Source organism: Gossypium arboreum, chromosome 8, assembly GCF_025698485.1.
Source record: "Gossypium arboreum isolate Shixiya-1 chromosome 8, ASM2569848v2, whole genome shotgun sequence".
Taxonomy (NCBI): Eukaryota; Viridiplantae; Streptophyta; class Magnoliopsida; order Malvales; family Malvaceae; genus Gossypium; species Gossypium arboreum.
The window spans coordinates 17,498,211-17,520,829 of record NC_069077.1 but is presented as its reverse complement, the minus strand read 5'-3'; the positions used below and the strand labels follow the sequence as shown (position 1 = coordinate 17,520,829).

At 32.6% G+C, this 22,619-nt stretch overlaps 3 protein-coding genes across 5 annotated transcripts; all 3 read right to left on the bottom strand.

Annotated features, from left to right (window-relative positions):
• Nucleotides 1–678: 678 nt before the first annotated feature.
• LOC108468787 (DNA (cytosine-5)-methyltransferase CMT3-like) lies at nt 679–1,657 on the bottom strand (the record flags this gene model as incomplete). Its single annotated transcript, XM_053031518.1, has 4 exons — nt 679–1,172; nt 1,280–1,346; nt 1,414–1,473; nt 1,650–1,657. Coding segments are annotated over 4 exons (513 nt in total), but the record flags the coding sequence as incomplete, so codon positions are not given.
• A 1,249-nt stretch (nt 1,658–2,906) lies between these two features.
• LOC108467561 (DNA (cytosine-5)-methyltransferase CMT2-like) lies at nt 2,907–4,506 on the bottom strand. Its single transcript, XM_053032019.1, has 4 exons — nt 3,926–4,506; nt 3,518–3,552; nt 3,301–3,409; nt 2,907–3,104 (listed from the first exon to the last, which is right to left on the bottom strand). The coding sequence occupies exons 1-4, from the start codon at nt 3,929–3,931 to the stop codon at nt 2,907–2,909; spliced, it is 348 nt and encodes a 115-aa protein (XP_052887979.1). The 5' UTR covers nt 3,932–4,506.
• A 5,544-nt stretch (nt 4,507–10,050) lies between these two features.
• Nucleotides 10,051–21,317, bottom strand: LOC108469875 (DNA (cytosine-5)-methyltransferase CMT2). 3 transcript variants are annotated; one of them, XM_053031698.1, is made up of 23 exons: nt 20,479–21,317; nt 19,844–19,878; nt 18,954–19,719; nt 18,539–18,573; nt 18,292–18,403; nt 17,991–18,095; nt 17,784–17,903; nt 17,521–17,614; nt 17,142–17,338; nt 16,985–17,050; nt 16,647–16,895; nt 16,416–16,474; nt 16,278–16,344; nt 15,843–16,172; nt 15,587–15,655; nt 15,398–15,484; nt 15,222–15,309; nt 12,280–12,398; nt 12,072–12,176; nt 10,853–10,896; nt 10,683–10,752; nt 10,497–10,600; nt 10,051–10,382 (listed from the first exon to the last, which is right to left on the bottom strand). In XM_053031698.1, exons 1-23 carry the CDS (start codon nt 20,926–20,928, stop codon nt 10,205–10,207), a joined length of 3,549 nt encoding a protein of 1,182 aa, XP_052887658.1. In that variant the 5' UTR covers nt 20,929–21,317; the 3' UTR covers nt 10,051–10,204. The 3 variants fall into 3 exon arrangements, with proteins under 3 accessions (XP_052887658.1, XP_052887657.1, XP_052887659.1); XM_053031697.1 differs by having other exon boundaries at nt 17,784–18,095; XM_053031699.1 differs by lacking the exons at nt 10,051–10,382; nt 10,497–10,600; nt 10,683–10,752; nt 10,853–10,896 and adding an exon at nt 10,997–11,026 and having other exon boundaries at nt 17,784–18,095; nt 20,479–21,311.
• Nucleotides 21,318–22,619: the final 1,302 nt, after the last annotated feature.

Genomic DNA, 22,619 nt, shown 5'->3' with positions numbered 1-22,619 from the left:
ATTGTCGGTCTTGTCCACATGGACGATGTTGAAGCTCCTAAACCGACCGTTTTTTCCATAATCTTTCAATATACCTAAGGAAATCTTTTTCGATGTGGAAGATCGGTTTAAAGCGCAACCACAGAGCATACTACGATTAACCTTGACTCTTGATACCACTTGTTGTTCCAATAGGGTCGGAGCGTGTAAATTATTGTACTAAAAATCACACAAAGTTCAATTCCTGGGAAGAGAGGTGGATCACAAGGATCTCTTAAATACCAAGCCTTTCCTTAGTCGAATATCCCTTTTATAGTAATTTAATAGCACAATTAAATACTACTATTATACCTCAAATATTGAAAGAAAAATAGGACAAAAAAGAACACAAGAGTTTTAACGAGGTTCGGTAAATTATACCTACGTCCTCGAGTACTAACACCAGATGATAACTTTACTATCTCCAAAATATTACAAACAAATAGAATTCCTTAAGAATTCTCAAATGGGAGAAGAGAGAAATCTAAGAGAGAAAGATTGGTTGGGATGAATTGAAAAGAGAAATGAGAAGGCCTATTTATAGTTGAGGTTCAAGGACCAAACAATAAATAGCCCATTATCTCAAGGACCAAAAAAAAAAATTATCCCATGCCACTTTTTCAAAGTCAACTTTAGGGTGCTAAACTTGCACCACTTGGATTGTTTGCCATTAAAATTGTCTACCATTAATCATAATGTTAACAGTTAGATCACCAGCAAGACCAAAATCATTAAATCTACAAGTGATAATAACACTAATCCAAAGTCAGGAACAGTCAGGAGTGCTGTAATTCAATTTTATGCAAAAACTGGAGAGTAGTAACCTCACTAGAATGTGCTCCAAACAAAAAAACACGCAACTGAAATTGAGGAAGACCATAACAACCAGCCGCAACTATTCCAAGCCTTGCTTGGTATTTCATAAGTACCAACCTACTTAAAGTATATCTTCCAAGAGAAGCCTTGTCAAGTCTCAGCATATCAACCACATTTTCCATTAAAACAAACTTAGGTTTTAAGTATTCCACTATGTCCATGAAGACCACGATTTGATGATTTTTTTCATCATCCAGTGAAGAATCAACATTTCTATGGCGATTATAACCACTTATCTCTTGGCATGGAGGGCCACCACAAATAACATCAACATCCCCCTGATTGAATTAATTCATTAAAGAGGAATCATTCATAACAAATATTCCAACTATTACAATACTCTAGATTAAGCATCCACCAGCACATCGGATTAAAGAAAACTTACACGGAGGGGCAAGATTTTAGACCTGAATCCATTTGTTACAAATTCCTGAATACATTCTTGGCAATTCCTAAGAGATTTGAATAAGTAAATAATAGCCTAATTCAAGAATGGAATGATGGCAGCAATTACTATACCTTAAGCCTTCAATTGGTTCCCATGTATCATCACTTGCAGTATAAACCCTTCCAGCAGACCTAACAAAAGAGATATTAGCACGAGCCAATCTCCACTAAACTATGACATGAAACAAAAAATGACTGAATAACAGTAGAATAGATTGACACAAACAAAAATCAATTAGATTACAAACAAAAACTCACAAAAGGCATGAAAGGAACTACCATCACATTATATAGATCAAATAGACCACCTTAAACTTTAGACCATGGTTGCCTGTGTTGCAGGGATCTCCATAACAAATATCAACGAGACTGGAAACTTCATGTTCATCAGGAGGAGTATCAGAACCCTTTGCAGAACTAGCATTATTCCAGACAGTTTCGGAGATTTTCGATCTTGATGGATATGTTCTTTCTAAATTTTTAACTCTATATTGTTTGCAAAGCTTTTCCCATTCCTTCAGTAGTTGAAGAAAACCATCAGCAGCTTCATTCCTGACCTATATAACGAGAGCAAAAAGATAGTATTATCTGCCACTAAAGATTTGGGGGCATGCCAAATGAAGTTGTAAGGCAACGATGCTCACATGTGCCTCTGGATGATTTAATTTCAAGCTTTCACATGCCGACTTATCACTGTCAACTGCCCATTTCTAAAATGCAGAATGTAAGGTACATGATAAAATAATTTTATTGCTGAATGAATCATCAAATACGAGGTTATCAGTGACTGGATGAAATACCGCCACTAGATCATTGCACAAAGCTTTTGCACGAAGGCATAAACCAGTTGACATTCCACCACAACCAGAGTAAAGATCTAGTTGCGCGAGTTGTGCCTTGTAAGTTTCAAAACTAGGAATATTTGCTGAAAAGGCAGGAGTCGTAGGGAAAACCTCCTTGTAGCACTTTGAGGAATTGTGGCTCTTGAAAGAATTATCTTAAAATATATCTATATATATATAAAGAGAGAGTTATTAGCATTATGATTCTCATTTATCAGAATATTTAACCTTTCTCTAACCAGATTATGCTTCCATGATCAGCACCCTTTCCTCTCTCAAGAAACACAAACAGAGTTAATATGGAAGTTAAACTCCATTACCATCACAAAAAGAAGCTTACCAGTTGGCAAGGTGCAGAATGTTGAATAATCCACACAAGACTCCATGTCAAAGTAGAAATCAGATCGGGGAAGAGAATTTGACTTTGAACCAAACTGCAACGAGTTATAGAATAACAATAAATAAATCCAAAATTTCCAACAACATAGTTCTGATAAAGATCAAATGAAGTGGACAAAATATAAAGAAAATTTATAAATGCTATTCATAAACAGTTAGAATAGTAAAAAGGCAAAAAAACAGGAGTAAATTAAGATTGCAAGAAGCATACCTTGGGTGATATTTGAGTAACACTAACTTTTGAAATAATGCAATCTATGAGATTCTCATTCACTAGGGTTGAATAACATAGACGTCTTTCGTCATGAAGAGCAGCCTCTTGTTTCATAACCTTTGCATGATGCGCAGAACAGAAGCAACAAAGGTCAGGATAAGAAATAGTGCATGGCCTAAATAAATATTACTTTCAGTACTTACTGTATCTTCAGCTCTATAAAACCACTGGACTCTAAAATAATTTTCTCCATCTGTTGTTTTAAAAAATTCTAATATCCTGCCAATGTGGTGTTTTGCTTCTTCACCCTGCAAAAAATCCTTATCCCATGAGAATTTGCTTGCTTCAATTGCCATATTATTGAAATTTACAAGTGCCATAGGCAGACAAGAAGAAAAGGATTAGAAGAGAGACCACGTAAACTTGATTTGCTCAACATTAATTAAGAGAACCTAAATGTATATATACAAATTTTAAAACACACCATGTGTTGATCACATTTACCTTAATATAAACACAATCCCGAAGATTTATGGTACATCCATCAATTTCAGCTTGAGCATAATGGCATTCCACATTCCAAACTATCTTGTCTTCATCATCATCATCATCACTATCACAATAGGAACTGGGGTTAGAAGCCCAAGAAAGAATTTGAGATCAATGCTAAATCAAGATAACAAAAACTACTAAACAGAGGGAGCTCATAAAGGTTACTTACTCCAATGATTTGTCTTTTCTGTTAGATTTTATATTCTGCAAAAGTACAAGATATTCGAAATCAGCATTGAAAAATGCAAAGTGGGTGCCATTTACTATTATTTCCAGTTCATCCCCCAACCATTCTCAGTAAAACTAACTGCTTACGAACATTATAACAGAAAATTACATGCACTGATAGTCCAGACTCCAAAGGAGCAAAACTTAAATGTGTAGTTAGTTACTAACCATTTTATCAATGTTGAATACTAAAAGATGTCATAATGCTTGCCAGTTAAAGCTCAAGCAAAATAAAGGGATATCAATCAACATCAGAAACGATTGGTAGAAGAATGGTCATTGGTCACTGTTTCAATCAGCCTAATCAATCAAAGAAATAGCATTAGCCAGTTTAGTTCATATCAATCACCTTCATTTCATATCCCCATCGCCACCTTTCTTTTGCTTTGCCATCAGGTATTGGATTGCCTATAAATATGGTGTAGTAGTTAATTTTGGCCAAGACAAATAAATAAAAAAAATATATAAATAATAAAGTTCAAATAATAAATGTCCATTTACAAAACTCACACCAATCTAAAATTTAAAACCCAAAATGAAACCCTAACTTAAATCTTAGCCCACTATCTTAAACATTTTCAGCAAACAAAAAACTAGCCTTCTCTTCAGCCGCCGCTCCTCCCATGCGCGCCGACGCTAACCACCGCTCCTCCACGCTCCTCTGACACCTGCAAAGCAAGAGGAACACGCAAGCAAGAAGAAACAACGAAGAAAAAGACAAAAAAAAATAGAGAAAACAAAACGAATATGGACAAAAACGAATCTTGTATTCGGTTATAAAGTTTCAAACATTAGTATGATGATGATGAAACGGCGCCCTTTGGTGTAATGGGGGGTTTGTGCATTCTCCCTAAAAGGGATATTTATGTGATCGGTCCTTCTCCTTTGTAACCCCCATTCAATCAGGCCTTATTCTCTGTCTTATTTTGTTTTTTTAAATTTAACCCTCAGATCTTGTTTGGTTTTCTTTTTGATCCCTCATTAACTTTCCAATATTTATACTTTTATACCCCGAATTTTAATTTGTTTTTAGCCATGTCCTAAATCTATTTAATTCATTTATTAACCCTTTTTAAATGTTTCATTTATATATTATTTCAAATATTTTATATGTTATTTATTTATATCTATTCTAACTTATTTTAATGTACTTTTATTCAAATTCTTATTATTTATTTTAACTTGCTTTATGTATATATGTTTCTTTAATCTATTTTATATGTATTACTTATTTTATTTCTTACCTATTATATATGTATACATATAGTTTATTTCAAGCTTTTATATATTTATAATTCTTTAAAAATATTTTTATTATATATTTATTTCAAATTATTTTATATTTTAAGTTATTGTATATTATGTATTTTAAATAACTCTCTTTATATTATCTTTGAACTGTTACTACTATAAAATATATTTATATTGTCTATTTTTAATTCTTTTACGTATTATATATTTTAAACTTCTTATTTATTACTTTTAAATTAATTTATATATTATTTATTTTAAAATTATTTTATATACCTTATTTTTAACCCATTCTACTTATTCCATATTATTTATTTTACACTTTTATTTATATATATCATCTATTTTAAAAATTACTTATAGGAATCTTTTTTAATTTGTTCTGTAATATAAATTTTAAAATTTTTTACATTATTTATTTTAAATTCGCTTTATGCATTTCTCATTTTAAATTGTTTTATTATTTACTTTAAAATTTCATATATATTATCAATTTCAAATCGTTATATCCTTTTTACATATATACTAGTTATTTCTTAGATGTCTTGTATATTATTTATTTTAAGTTTCTTTTTACATAACATTTATTTTAAACTTATTCATATATTATTTATCTTAAATTTTTTACATATCATTCATTTTAAACTTTTCCCATATATTATTTATTTCAAACTTTCGCCTATACTACCTATTCTAAAATTTCTTATACATATATTCTATTTTTAAATTATTTTGTACATTGTTGATTAAATTTCTTTTTCATTATTTATTTTAAATTCATTTCTTATCATTTTAAAATTTATTTTACGTTTTAGTCATTTTAGTTTGCGTTATAATATTTTTAATTCATTTATCTTTGATTATTAATGATTAGTATTTAAGTGACATATGTTATGTGATTATTGCCATTGTATGTGGTATAATTAGTTTATTCAGTATTTTCGTTATTGCCATTTGCTTGTATAATATTGTATTCGTGTTGTAATTCCGTACTCTATGTTATATTTTTGTTTTATCTAGTTTAAATCATATCATACATTAACCCAACATACTTGCCCGACTTGGATCGCTTGATTTTTTATTCCAAACAAATAACATACGTCGTTTAAATGCCGTATATGTTTCGCATTTTTGAACATCGAAGAATTGTGCCCTAATTTACGGGGTTTTGGTTCTCTCGTTGATTCTAAATAGCTAAATATCCTTTTGAGTTTTAAAATACACGGAATTCTAATTAAAATTAAAGACGACCTTGCGCTCGGTAATTCATGGTATTGTGTCTTAATTTATGGGATGTGATACTCCGATATCTCGAGATAAAGAAATCTTTAGTAATTGTTTTGAGCTAATTCAAGCATTTTAAAAAAAATCGATGTTAATAAAAAAGATCGTATTTTAAAATCCATTCCCGATTTTTAACTTTTGACATTAAGACATTAACTAATCAATTCGGTACTAATCTTTAGGCGTGTCGAGAGTGCTAATCCTTCCTCGCACGTAACCGACTCTCGAACTTATTCTCTTGAATTTTGTAGACCAAAAATGCCGTTTTAGTAAACTAAAATTGTTTTATTAAAACAAAGATGATCCGATCACACCTAATAAAGATCGGTAGCGACTCCTATTTTAATTTTTGCTTTCAAACCAAGTCCACCCCCATTTTAAAAAAAAATGGTTTCGACATATGGCATCAGTCTTGGACCTCTTCTTCTTTCCTGAAAGAGACGAGCCCTTGGCTTTCTTTGAGAATGTTTCATCTGAGGTTCCCATAGAATGTTTCATCTGAGGTTCCCATATCTGATTCTGCTGATGAGATCTTAAATTTCTTGGAAGGCTGTTCATCACATGAATTGGATAATCTATTGGAAGAAGAGTTTATTTCAGCACTATCACCTTCAGCCAATAATGTAGAAAGTGAGGAAGGTGTTTTCAACTGCTTTTCATCAGACATTTCCCTCCTATGTTCTCTAAAAGATGCGTTACTGTCGCCATTTCTGTTGCGTGCACGGAACTGGCAGACAGTCCCAAACGCTTCTCTCCAGAAGAGCCCCTTTCATCCATATCCAATCTTGTAATAGAGACATCAGGGCAACCATTTTTAGTAGCCTGGCTAATTTTCAGAGATCTTCTTAACTGCGCTTCAATGGAAAGCCTCGAGTTAAGATCTTGAAATTTTCTCAAAGACCCATTACCACCACAATGTTCAGTCCCTGCAACAAATCTAGGAGACTTTCTCCTCTGCTTTTCATCAGAAAAGTTTGGGTCATTGCGCTTTGAAAGAACAGCTTCTTTATCCGTTCCAGAAGGTCTTGTTTCAGAGCAGGAACCATTCTCAGAGGATTTAAAGATAGTTCTTGAAGAGCAACCTTTGGTTTCAGGCGGGGCTGAACTCAATCTTGGAGATCTCCTTAAGCCCATTCCATTGATTCTATCAATATTCATGATTTTAGCATCTTTATTTCCACTGCCGCAGAAGAAAGAAAAGCAATCAATACTGCATTAACAATGACGCCAGAAGAAAAAAATTTAAAATGTGAGGAACACACGATGTAGAGCAAGATTGAGCATATGTGTAATATTAGTAAAATGCAGCTTCTCACTTTGACTTGAAGCTTTGGCTCTGCATAACCGATGAACAAGAATCCACACAGATGAAACTACCACTAAAAAAACGTTCCTCATTCACTTGTAAAACATTTGAAAAACCCACCCAGAAAGATAGCAGCTGATAATCAAATCAATCTATAAGTAGAATAAAGAAGCAATGTATTTTGTCATTTACATTGACCAAAAACAACTACAATGGAAACCTCACTTACAAGTGTAACCGTCTTTCAAAAACAGGAAAATGGTAAAAGCGTGGAATCTGACATCAGTGCACGCTCCGGCTCGCGGAAGATAAAAAAGGTAGTTGTATTTGTTAGGCTAAAATATTAAATAGTTATTTTTATTTGTATCAAGTTATATTTAAAATGTTATGTTTTAGTCATTTATATTATCGTGTTGTAACATTTCAATCACTAAGCGTTAATTTTCATTAATGGAGTAACGGTAAGCTGACTTGGCACGTTAAATCATCATTTCAAACAAAAATTTTTAGTTAAATTATACAATTGGTCCCTATATTTTTTTTCATTTTGAGTAATTTAAATTTTTTTCTTTTTATTTATTTATTTCCTTTTCTTCTTCTCCTTTATTTTTCTCTCTTCTCATATTCTCTACTGCAAAAATATAATTTTGCCTACCAAATAAACTAAGTCCGTTTCTTTTACATGATTCTTAAACTAAATTTCACTCAAAATCGAATATCAATAATTATTAATCAAATCTTAATTTGAATATAACCTAGTTGAAAGTAAAATTGGATCTAACTAATTAATATAAAAACTATATCATTAATCAAATCTAAAGATAAATTGAATTCTTTATATTCAAAATATTTTTTTCCATTTTAAGCTTTTACAAGATTGTATAAATTATTCCTTCTCTTTTCTTTTATTTTCTAACGAGTAAAATTAAGAAACGATAAAATTGATCTAAACTTTTTTGGATATTCCCAAGCAAGCTTGATTGAAAATCGAACATGGATAAACTGATGAAAGAAAAAAAGTATGGAACCAAACTGGTTTGGATAAAGTTGAGGATAAGTTTCGAATGATGATCATTTTAGTCTTTGAGAGTGTAGAGCTCATTTGAGGAATTCGTGAAACAACATAGTTTTGAGAGGGCAAGAATGTTGTAGGTAAGATAGATAAGGTGGTCGTAGGGGTTGGTTAGGAGGTTAAGGGAATCGGCTCAAGAAACTTTGTTGAGGGTGGACTACCAGAAGTCACGACTGGCGAGGTCTTCAAGTGAGGCGAGCTTGTGGACTAGGTCATTAAGAGATCCAAATTGGTTTGTTAAAGCGATGATAGACGATGAGTGTTTGTAATTGTGGGGTGACAAAATACGAAGTAAGTTTTATTTTAATTTAAACTTTCAGCTTCTCTTTTTTCATAAATGTAAAAAAGTTTTAACAAATGGAAAAAAGAAGGGAGAATGAAAAAAAAAGGGAAAAAAAGTTAAAAGAACATAAAAGGAAAAATTAAATTGCTCAAAACGAAAAAAATATAGGGACCAATTGTATAATTTAACCTAAAATTTTCGTTTAAAATGTTGATTTAATGTGGCACGTTAGTTTACCGTTACACCGTTAACAGCAATTAACGGCTAAATGACAAAAATGTTACAATACATTAATGTAAATGACTAAAACATAACATTTTAAATAAGAGTAACTAAAATGTAACATGAAATAAACAAAAATGAATATTTTGATAGTTTACTTATTTGTCTTGCTTTTCTCGATATAATAAAATGATTGTATTGTATAATAAGTAAATAAAGAACTAAAATGATGGTATTGTTATTCAATATGTGGTTATTGGTGTAATTGATGGGTAGAGCTTATATTCTTTTAAATTTGAGATATAATTCTTTTATTATTTTTATATTTAAGTTCAAGTTTAGACTCGTAATATAATTTAATAATATAAAATTTTGATAAAATTTATGAATTTTTATGTCAAATATTATTAAATGTGAATTTGATTTGATTTACAATTCAAGTTGTTCGAGGTCGAGTTTAACTTAATAATTATCGAATTAAATCTGAAATTTTTTTTTTATTTAAAACTCAAATAGCGTAGAGAGCATATCTTATTTATGGTATTGTTGAGGTTGTGTGAGACGGGATTTATTCGACCCTACAATTATGAAAAGAATAGATGAGAGAAAGCAAGCACTGTAAATATTATATATATATATATAAGATATGAATACGTTACATTTAAAACATATTATTATATGTTTAAATATTACAAGCATGGAGCATGGTGAATGGACACCAAACGGAATATGGACAGTTGAATAGTGAACGGTAGTAGCAGTGGCACGGGTGTCATTATCTCTTCGGCTTGTAGCATTCTTTGTAAATGCAAGGAAAAACTTAAGTCCTGCTTATTTTAATGAAAAAGATTGATCTTTTGGCTTATTTTTTCTCACTTAAATGTAACTCCTTAAGTCCTAAATTAAGATTTCTTTACATAATTGGATAATGACAACAAACTTGGCTACCAATACAAAATTAACTTCAATCATAACATCAAAAATACCATAAACTCCATTTCATTCCTTTACCAGCAAAACATTTCACAAAACATGAAACTATTAGAAAATAGGAGCTGTGAGAAATGAAACCATTTCATTACATTTGAGAGACTACAGTAGAGGCTGCAAGCTTTGGCAGGTCAAGGATACAAAGATGCAAGCATAAGAGCTTTTGCATGAAAACTTTATGTCAGAGATACACATATAAAGTTAAGAAATCAGTTTTGGTTCAATCATCAGTGCTTTGGGACAATGATTTTGCTAACTGGATATTGGTGGAAAGAGAAAACTTAGGAGGAAGGATCATCAGTGGTTCATTCCCGCTTCCTTTCTGAAATGCCATTCCCATTGTGTATCCCAAGGCTCGACCAACCGGAATTGCAACCGCATTCCCAATTTGACAATACCTATGAAACACAAAAAACATAAAATCTTAAAAGGTGATCATTATAGTTAATTTCTTCAGATCTCCACAAATTAAAAATCCTACAAAAATAATATTTAGAACCAAAGTATCATACCTATCTTTAATTGTCCCGCAGAATCTATAATAATCGGGAAAACCTTGTAATCTTGCACATTCCCGGACTGTGAGAACTCGGTCTTGCTCTGGATGTAATATTACCTATACAAGTCCAAAAACTCACATGCAATCCAAGAACTAGTAATTTTGTAATCTTCCAAACTAAACTAGTTTAAAGTGAAACCTGGCTGTGACAATAAGGATAAGTTACAACAGTTGGCACAGTCTCATCCCACCATATTCTAGCAAATGGTCTGCACATATATTGATAACATTAGTTCCTTCTTTTCCCCTCTTTTTCTATTTTAGAGGATGAGGATGTTGAAATCAGAAAAGCTGCCAAAAATATCAAACCTTTTAGATTTTCCTTGTTCAAAGGTAAATACATATTCTGGTACCTAAGCAATTGAAAAAGAATTAACATCAGCAATCAATTTTGCCATTTAGATATACACTCGACCCTCTCTCTATAACAGCCACATTTATCTACTTAGATTTTACCTATTATAGAGAGGTGGCAACAGCATGCTGTTATAGAGAAATAATCGTTGTAAGCTTAACATAGAAATAATCGTGAATTTTTATCAAATAAAGAAAGTGAGAATTACGTTCAAAAAATAAAAAAGTAAGGAATAAATCAACAAAATTAAAAGGCGATATCAGGTACATATATTATTGCTTTTATGCATCTTTTATTTTACATTCTTTCACATGATTAATTATAAAGTTTATAAATCTAACAAGTTCAATTAATCAATATGAGCTATCAAATTAAATTAATTAATTTATCATGAGTTACTAAATTCAAGCAGTCAATTTATAAGTTTATGATGTTCCAAATTCATAGTAGAATATTTAATTAGGGAACTTCTAGTTTCTTATATTGATATTTTTGGTTCCACCCATTAAATATTATTTTCATTTAATAAAATATGATTAATAGATTTCTTCATATGAAATTTAATCATTTTATTGAAAAATATTTTAATTAATATCATTTTCATTTAATAAAAGATAATTAATAGGCTTGCTTATATGAAACAACTATAATTTTATTTCAAAATTTAGACCATATGCTGTTATAGAGAACTAATTTAATAAATAATGTACTTCATAACTATGGATGTTGTTGTTATAAGTGAAAAGCAGTTATAGAGGGTTAAAATAAAACATAAAAAATCGGTTCTTCTAGAAACTTGGTTATTATAGCAAAATCTTGTTATAGCAGATGGCTGTTATAGACAGAACTGACTGTAGTATTTCAGTGTAGAGACAATGCATTGTCATTACATTCCCTTTCTGCACTAGATTCATTTACATGCTTTCCTATTAAAGAGATATAACTTAGAGACAGTAGTTGTTTCGTCAAGTTTGCAAAGGAAAATGAAGATGAAAAAGAAGCGCCATCAAAGAAAATGTCCTATATGTTGCGATGCAGTCATTTTGCAGTTCTACTTTTATCTACAATACTCATCAAGGTACAAACTCAAACAAGCATGCATTTACATATGAGTATGCAGTACACGGAAGAAGATGATTTACTGTTGCTCTGGTGAGAAAGGAAGAAACTCACCAATGGTTTTCCAGAAGGTAAAAACTGCTTTTCCCGTGTTGGATCCCTCCGAGCCACATTATCTGCTCCAACAATTACACCGGGGAGGTCTCGAAAATTTGCCCCCTACAAACACTTCTAAATTAGAAAGAAAGTATCTGGCCAAAAAAAAATTAGAAAGAAACCAGAAGGGCAAAAAAGCGGCAATGTCAACTGAGAGTTATAGAACCTTTCTCTTTGGAATCAGACAAACTCTTGTATAATCATCCTCAGATAAAAGAGCAGGCCGATGGTCAGACAATAGGTTCTTTATTCTTGTGGCACCATCTAATGCAGAACCAGTCATCACTGCAAAGCCAGGAAAAAGGAAAAATATAAATGGAAGACAAAATTAGAGGAAACAATACAAAGGGTCTATGCTCCCTCTCTTTTGTGATACTCATACATGTGACTAAAATACATTGGTTCACTCAAAGGCAAAACAGGAAAAGCATTTTAACAGAAACAGTGGTGGTTTACTAGATATGCTGCATATGCCCAACTTTGTGGTCATGTTTACTTGAATTAGTGGTACTAATTGTAATTGATAGTTCAGCTCATCAAAGAGAGATTTAAACCTTAGGACTCATTAGAGTGGGATTCAGATTTCTTTAGGTTTTTTTTTATACAAATTCTGCTTAGGGTTTATTATTTCACACTATCCTTTAAATAAGGATCAGTCTTATTACATAAATAAGAAACTTAAGGAAAGGATATCCATTGTGCATTGTTAACCATAAAATCGTAATATAAGGCAATAAGTTAACTAAAATCACAAACAAGAAACCAAAAAAAAAAAAAAAGGAATAAAATTGTAATATAAACCTTAACTCGAGAATCAAAATTAATGATATTTCTCCTTTTTGGGTCTGGCACATAACATTGTTGCACTCCTAGAGAAAGAGCTTGTCCTCAAGCTCTAAGCCAAGTTAAACTTGGCAAAAGGCACCTTGCTCAAGAGTTATTGGTCTGCTGATCATCATTATAATCGAACCAGGAGCAACTTTTTCAAGTAAACTGACCACTACCTGAGTATTATTCCTTCCCATTACTAACAGTGGAAATTGGTAAAGACCATGAATCTTCATAAACTTACTCTCATTTATTAATACCACTGAATAAAGCTTTATTCAGTAATAAAAAAAGGAACTAGTAATTTAGTCTTTATCATCTCCAATATCCCTTTCACTAGGTAACACAGATTAGGAGGATTTTCAGACCAATTTTTGAAAGAAAACTACAGGCCAATGGATTTATTTACAAGGGATTATTGAACAAGAAAAGAGAGTGAAGTTGGTTGTGACTGCCATTGTTCTTGTCGGGATGGGTTTAGGAGTGTTTGATGCATGAGATAAGAAAGAGAGATAGGTAGAAGCTGCCATTGTTCTTGTCGAGATGAGTTTAGGAGTGTTTGGTGCATGAGATAAGAAAAAGAGATAGGTAGAAGCTGCCATGGTTGATTTTGTTCAGTTGGAGGGTCTACATTCTTATAAACCATAGAAAACTAATGTTTTTACCAACAATTATTTGATCTATTCCTTCACACATTTGATCGAACACGTGGGTTTTGGTTTCAGCAACAATGTCATCATGCTGCCATGTGTCATCAAGCATCTACTCTATTTTGTTCGTATATACTCAACTCCCTGAATATTTCTACTCGCTACTCTGTTCCAACCGAATTAACCATTTGCTCACCCTAGAGCAATCAATCATTAGTGTTCCAATAGCAACAATAAAACCATTGATTCTCCAACTCTATTCCAAGAGACTAATGATACACGTCATGCAGTACCTCCTTTGTCAGTTGGTCCTCCACTAAAGGACCTTGGCATGCCTTTTGGTCTTCAGAAAGCTAAACATCAATGCATCCTTCTTAAATCTACTAATCCAATTTCTAATCACATATCTCCTTTATCTAGCTTTCTGATTGCATCTCTTAACTCTATTCAATTCCAAAGACTGTTAAAGAAGCTTTATTAACTCCTGGTTGGAATGATGCTATGCTTGAGGAGATAAAGACTCTTGAGAACAATCATATATGGGATTTAGTGGATTTACCTAAGGGTGAAAAGGCCATAAGATGCAAATCTTTTTTGCGGTCGAAGTTAATCCATGACTGTAAATAGACTTAAATTCATACTTGTTGTAAAAGGATATACTTAGACTTCCAGGTTGGATTATTCAAATGCTTTCTCTCCTGTGGCCAACCTAACTTTTCTTCAGCTATTTATTTCAGTAATTATTTCTAATAATTGACTTTTACATTAGTTAGCTATTAAGAATGACTTTCTTCATGGTGATCTCTAGAAAAAAAAATGCATGTATAAAACACCCGTCTGTGTTTGTTGCTTAAAGGGGGTCTGGGAAGGTTTGTCGTCTAAAGTAATCTCCATATGGGTTGAAGCAAAGTCTTTGTGCTTGGTTAAGCAAATTCAACTAGGTAGTTCAAGCGTTTGGGCTGAAATAAAGCAAATATAATCACTCAGTCTTTTATAAACAATCAATAATTGGCATTATTCTTCTTGTACTATCTGTCAATGATTTTGTTATTATAGGAGATGATGGTGTAGGAATATCTTCTCTCAAGTCTTTTTTGCAGACTAGATTACATACGAAAGACTTAGATCAATTGAAATACTTCTTAGGGGTAGAAGAGATGTTTTTATTAACAAGAAGTTTTATTAAAAGACTAAGATCAATATCATATCTATGCTATAGCTTCAGGGGGAATGTTAACAGTATGTAGTTTTATTTAGCTATAGGATATAGTTTTTATTAACGAGTATGTTACAGTAGGTGATTAACGTAATTACCCATGATTAATGTAACAAACTTGTAGGATCAATTAGAATTCTATTTCTTTCTTTGTACATGGATCTTACGTCAATATAAATACCATGATAGTCTTAAGTAATCGACACAGCTTTGCTTAAATCTTCTCTATTTTTAACAATCTAGAAAGGTCATAAAGAGAGACCATTGAACAAATGATCCATTATTTTGGCATTAGAGAACTACCACTAAATAATCAAATATATAGACGAAAAAAGAAGGAAAAAGAAGCCATATACCACAAGAAATTTAGTCATTAAATCAGAGATGATTCCAAGGATAAATGAAAAAAATTACCATATTTACTAGATCTTATATATCTTTGAAAGTCCGTTTCAGGAGGCTTTTCATATGTCATTTCTTCGCGAACTTCATTATTCGAAACCTACAAAGCAATTAACTAAATTAAAGGAGCAAAATACCATAGAATCTAAGAAGTGGCTACATTAGTAAAATCAAAATATGATAACTACAGGTGGGAGATCAGAAATGGCATCACGGAGAAGAAGAGCGTCTTCAAGTTGACGAGGTTGGCCTTCTTCATAAGCAACTGTATTGCGCTGAACAAGACAAAGAGAATTATAAGAATGGAGCATTGATGGTAAAATCATTCTAAAGGAAAAAAAAAACAAAAACAAAAAAAAGACAGCAACAATAGAAACCTCAAACTCAGGAGGAGGCCAATATCTGATAATAACATCATGAGTAGGAAGTGGAAACTGTGGAAGCCTCTGCAGACACCAAATTACCACACAACACCCCAACCAAAAACAAAACAAAAAAGAAAAACAGTAAAGGGGCAGTTAGATCAACAGGAAGACCAAATCATTGATCAGATAGGTGATAGCATTACCTTATGGTCAGAGACAGCCAAGGAGTGTTATAATTCAATTTTATGCAAAAATCTAGAACACTAACCTCACTAGGATGTGCTCCCCACAAAAAAACACGCAACCGGAATTGAGGAAGACCATAACAACCAGCTGCAATTATTCCAAGCCTTGCTTGGTATTTCATATGTACCAACCGACTTAAAGCATATCTTCCAAGAGAACCCTTATCAAGTCTCAAAATATCAACCACATTTTCCATCAAAACAAACTTAGGTTTTAAGTATTCAACTATGTCCATGAAGACCACTATTTGACGATTTCTTTCATCATCCAATGGAGAATCAACATTTCTAAAGCGATTATAGCCACTTATCCCTTGGCATGGAGGGCCACCACAAATAACATCAACATCCCCCTGATTACATTAATCATTGAAGAGAAGTCACTCATAACAAATCCCCAACAATTAAGATTCCCCATATTAAGCATTCACCAGTGTATTTGATAAAGGAAAACTTACACGAAGGGGTAAGATCTTGGACCTGAATCCTTTTATTACAAATTCCTGAATACATTCTTGACAATTGCTGACAGATTCAAATGAGTAAGTAAATAATAACCAAAATGAAGAATAGAATAATGGCAGCAATTATTATACCTTAAGCCTTCAATTGGTTCCCACGTATCATCACTTGCGCCATATCCCTTCCAGCGGACCTAACAAAAGAGCTATGAGCATAAGACATCCCCCCCAAATTATGACATAAAACAAAAAACGACTTTGAATAACAGGAGAATAGATTGACACAAACAAAAATCAATTACAAACAAAAACTCACAAAAGGCATGAAAGGAACTACCATCACATCGTATAGATGAAATAGACCACCTTAAACTTTAGTCCACGGTTGCCTGTGTTGCAAGGATCACCATAACAAACATCAACAAGACCAGAGACCTCGAGCTCATCAGCAGAGGCATCAGCATCTTTTGCAGGGCTTGCATTCTTCATGACTGCTTCTGAGGCTCTGGATCTTGACGGATATGTTCTTTCTAAATTGTCAACTACATATCGTTTGCAAAGCTTTTCCCATTCCTTCAGTAGTCGAAGAAAGTCATCAGCAGCTTCATTCCTGACCTATATAAGTGAAAGCAAAAACATCGCATTATCTACCTCTAAAGGTTTTGGGGCATGCCAAATGGAAGTTGTAAGGCAATGACACTCACATGTGCCTCTGGATGATTTAATTTCAAGCTTTTACTTGCTGACTTATCACTGTCAACTGCCCATTTCTAAAATGCAGAATGTAAGATATAAAATTTGATAATCTTTTTGTTGAATGAATCATGAAATATGAGGTTATCATTGATTGGAGGAAAATACCGTCACTAAATCAATGGAAGATGCTTTTGCACCAAGGCATAAACCAGTTGACATTCCGCCACAGCCAGAGTAAAGATCTAGTAGTGTGAGTGCTGCCTGGTAAGTTCCAAAACTAGGAATATTAGCTGAAAAGGCAGGAGTCGAAGGGAAAACTTCCTTGCAGCAATTTGAGGAACTGTAGCTCTTGAAAGAATTATCTGAATATATATTTATATGTATAAAGACAGATATATTAGCACTATTATTAATTTATCAGAATATTTAACCTTTCACTTACCAGGTTATGTTTCCATGATCACCATCCCTCTCCTCTCTTAGGGTACACAAATAGAGTTAATACAGCAGTTAAACTCCATTCTCAGCACAAAAAGAAGCTTACCAGGTGGCAAGTTGCGGAATGTTGAATAATCCACACAATACTCCATGTCAAAATAGAAATCAGATCGGGGAAGAGAATTTGATTTTAAACCTAACTGCAACAAGTTAGAATACATAAATTCAAATTTTCCAACAACAGAGTTCTGAGAATATCAAATGAAGTAGACAAAATATAAAAAAATACATATATAAAAGCTATTCATAAACAGTTAGAATAGTAAAAAGGCCAAAAACAGGAGTAAATTAAGATCACAAGAAGCTTACCTTAGGTGATATTTGAGTAACACTAACTTTTGAAATAATGCAATCTATGGGATTATCATTCATTACAGTTGAATAAAATAGACGTCTTTCATCATGAAAAGCAGCCTCTTGTTTCATAACCTTTGCATGATGTGCAGAACAGAAGCAACAAAGGTCAGGATAAGAAATAGTGCATGATCTAAAAGAAATCTTAATTTCTGTACTTACTGTATCTTCAGCTCTATAAAACCACTGGACTCTAAAATAATTTTCTCCATCTGTTGTTTTAAAAAATTCTAATATCTTGCCAATGTGGTGTTTTGCTTCTTCACCCTGCAAAAAATTTTTATCCCATGAGAATTTGCTTGCTTCAATTGCCATATTATTGAAATTTAGAAGTGCCATAGGCAGACAAGAAGAAAAGGATTAGATGAGAGACCACGTAAACTTGATTTGCTCAACATTAATTAAGAGAACCTAAATGTATATATACAAATTTTGAAACATACCATGTGTTGATCATATTTACCTTAATATAAACACAATCCCCAAGATTTATGGTACATCCATCAATTTCAGCTTGAGCATAATGGCATTCCACATTCCAAACTACCTTGTCTTCATCATCATCATCATCATCACTATCACAATAGGAACAGGGGTTATGAGTCCAAGAAAGAATATGAAGATAAAAAGGTTAATAGCAATTTTGAGATAAAAGCTAAATCAAGATAACTAAACCACTAAGCAGGCAGAGCTCATAAGAGGTTACTTACTCCGATGAGATGAGTTTTCTGTTAGATTTTGCATTCTGCAAAGTACAAGATATTCACAATCAGCATTGAAAAATACTAGTGCGCTCAAATTACTATTATTCCAGCTCATCCCCAAACCATTCTCTTTAAAAATTAAAACTAAGTGCTTATGAACACTATAGCAGCAAACTACATGCACTATAGTCCAGACTCCAAAGGAGCAAAAGCTAGATGCATAGTTACTTACCGATGTATCAATGTTGAATACTGAAGATGCTTTAATGCATGCCAGATAATGCTCAAACAAGATAAAGGGATATCAGAATGGACAGAAAAGGAAAGAGAGGCAAAATAAAGTAAAAACTTATGGTCACTGCTTCAATCAGCCTAATCAATCAAAGAAATAGCATTTGACAGTGTAGTTCATATCAACCACCTTCATTTCATATCGCCAACGCCACCTTTCTTGAGCTTCGTCATCCGGGATTGGATTGCCTATAAATATAACATCAGTCTTGGATTGGCTCTTCTTCTTTCCTGAAAGAGACGAGCCCTTGGCTTTCTTTGAGAATGTTTCATCTGAGGTTCCAATATCTGATTCTGCTGATGAGATCTTAAATTTCTTGGAAGGCTGTTCATCACATGAATTGGATAATCTATTGGAAGAAGAGTTTACTTCGGCACTATCACCTTCAGCCAATAATGTAGAAAGTGAGGAAGGTGTTTTCAACTGCTTTTCATCAGAAATTTCCCTCCTATGTTCTCTAAAAGATGCATTACTGCCGACATTTTCTGTTGCGTGCATGGAACTGGGAGAAATTCCCAAGAGCTTCTCTTCAGAAAAGACCACTTCATCCATATCCAATCTTCTAACAGGGATATCACTGCTACCATTTTTAGTAGCCTGGCTAAATTTCAGAGATCTTCTTAACTGCCTTTCAATAATAAGCCTTAAGTTTGTCTCATTATGCCTTAAAGGAAAAGTTCCTTTATCCGCTTCCTCGGTCTTTGAGAGACATAATCGCTTGCCGTTCAACTTTCCAGAAGATCTTGTTTCAGAGTAGGAACCTTTGTCAGAGGATTTAAAAATAGTTTTTGATGAGCGACCTTTGGTTTCAGGTGGGGCCGAAGTCAATCGTGGAGATCTCCTCAACCCCATTCCATTGGTTCTTTCAATATTCATGATTTTTGCCCCTTTATTTCTACCGACACAAAAAAATAGCATAAAAAGAAAGATCAGGAACACACAATGTAGAGCAAGGTTGACAATGTCTGCAATATATTACTAAAATGCAACAATGAAAGAAATTAGCAATTGCTACTCACTTTAACTTGAACCGTTGACTTTTTGAGCTTCGACTCTGCATAACCCATAAACAAGAATCCACACAAATGAAACAGGTAAGTTGCATACCTCTAAAAAAGCCTCATCTTTGACTTGTAAAGCATTTGAAAAAAAAACCACAAGAAATATAGCAGCAGAAAATCAAAGCCATTTATTAGACGAATTAAGAAGCCATAAATGTGACCCACGTTTACATGTATTATTTTTTAATTTACGTTGACCGAAATAGAACTACAATTAAAGCCTTAATTACAACTGAAACCGTCTTCTTAGATAATATAAAAATAGAGAAATCCTTCCAAAAAATATAGAGGAAGATTTGATTACCGGGAAAAAAAAAAGACTACTGCTTTAGCTCGATGAATAGGGGCCAACACACCTAGCTGCTAAACTTACTACGCCGAAATATCTAGTGCCTGTTTACCGAACCCAACCAAAGGAGGCTGGGCGCATAATCCCTTAAGGCAACAACTATGGCAGACCTCCTAGCTTACCTTAATTTACAGCTCAATGTGTTAAATATATTTCTTCTTTATTTTCAGAATAAATTTAGAAAATCTCGACGGAAAATTAAATTCTGAAGTTAGTGGAAAAACAAAAAAAGCAACGGCGTTACCTTCGAGGAAAGAGAGAGGACTTTTTTATTTTCAGCGGCAGCTGAAATGGTAGTAAATCTTGGCGACCTTCTAAGATTCTTACCCTCCACAGTCGTACTTTCCTTAATTTTCCTTTTATAACCTTCAGTTTCTAAACTCACAATGGCCTTGGGCCTCACATTTGCGCTCTCCCTAACGACCAACGCTGAATTTCTGGGGGACCTTCTCAGGCATCTCTTAAGCACCGTTTCTATATCGGATTTCCTCGAAAAAACACTCCGAATTGGAAATAACTGAAAGATACTGGGGGATCTTCTCGGTAGAAGCTTGTTATCATCGGCGCCGGCGGCAATTTCTTCCGGGACGCAAATCTCTAGAGGCAATGGCTGCTCCACATTATCGTCTCCGGTTGTGACCAAAGTAAGAGACTGAGATTTGGAATCAGAGTCGGAATTTTCTGTTGGCTCCATAAATGCAACAAAAAAAAAAGGCAATTTCGATAATTTCGAAGATAAAACAATATTTGAAACCAAACAGAAAAACAAAAAAAATTCAAATGTGGATGGAGGAGTGATGGTGGAGCATAAGGGGAACCGCGGGAGGCCACTGCATCGATAAGTGCAGAAACTGACTTCACTTTTCCTCACTCCATACGATCTACACTGCACTCCAGCTTTTGGGAGTTCAGACAAGGAAAAACGTTGTTTCTTTTATTTGAAAAAGATAAATTACGGGATTGATGTGTTTAAATCTGTGCTGTTGAAGGCTTGTACGTTTTGAGAATGGGTTATCAGATCAATCAGAGCGCACAATTATGAAAAGCAAGCACGCATTGGTCACTTTAGATATGATCGTATTTATTTTTAACTACGTTACGCCATTTATGATAAATAGAAAAATAAATTATATAATATTTACGACAAAAAATTATATAATAAAAATATTTAAATTTTTTTATAAAAATTAAGATTTTGTTGAAATGGTGAAGGTAAGTATAAAAAACTATGATGTATTAATTTTAATTTTAATTTTTAAGATTTTAGGTAAAAATATAAAATGAATAAAATATATTTATAGTAATGTTTGGTACTTTATAAAAAATAATTTTGATAGTTCATCAATTGAATTAGAATTTAGTTAATGAGTGATATCAATTAAATCGGTCATTTAAATAATAATTAGAAATCCTATAATATGTAGAGTTGAGTGTTTGATCGAATTGAGTAAAAAAATTTGAGTTAATTGAGTTAACGATTCTTATTTTATCATTCTAACTTGATTTAAAATTTTTTGAGTCGAATCGAATCGAATGAAATTGTTCAAGTTGAATTAGAAAATTGAACATGTCAAATTAAAATATTGTTATAGTATAACTAATTTCATGTTATAGCACATAAATTTGAAACAATATATATTTAAAACTTTTTCAAAGCAAAATAAAAAAATATTTTAGTATGATAAACTTGAATCATTAATTTACTTATTTAGGTCCTTAAAATTATTATTCTAGAATTTTTAAAATATTTTAATAAATATAAATTTTGAAATTTTTATAAATATTTTGAATTTTAAAAGTTATTTTAATTTTTTTGTAATTTTTGTCAAGAGAGACCAATTTTCTCGTTTTAAAACTTGACAGGGACCAAAAGGGTATTTAGACCAATTTGTTATTTGAATTATTTGAGTTATTTAAATTGTAAAATTCAACTTGATTCAAACTCGAAACTCAAATTATTAATTTGAGTTTACTCTAATAATTTAAATAACTCGATTCAATTAACTCAAAATTCAAATTTTTTCAAATCGAATTAAGTTTTGTTCACCCGTAATCACATGTGGATGTAGGTGGAAACCACAATTAATAATATATGAAATATGTACGACATATACAAATATTTAACAATTTTATATAACAAATATACTTACTAAAGTTTCATATACTTTTGTCTAGTGGGAGAGCTAGTAGTAGTTTAGTGGAACTGCGGCTGTTACATCAAGTTTTGCGTCAGAAATGGGAGATTCGTATCCGAAATATCCCAAGAACTCTTAATGGTATTGCTGATCACATGATTAAATGTATTGATACAAGTAGCTCTTTGATACGTTTATTTAGATCCCCACGGGCTTCGGTTATAAACTTGTTGAAAAGAGATTGCGATAT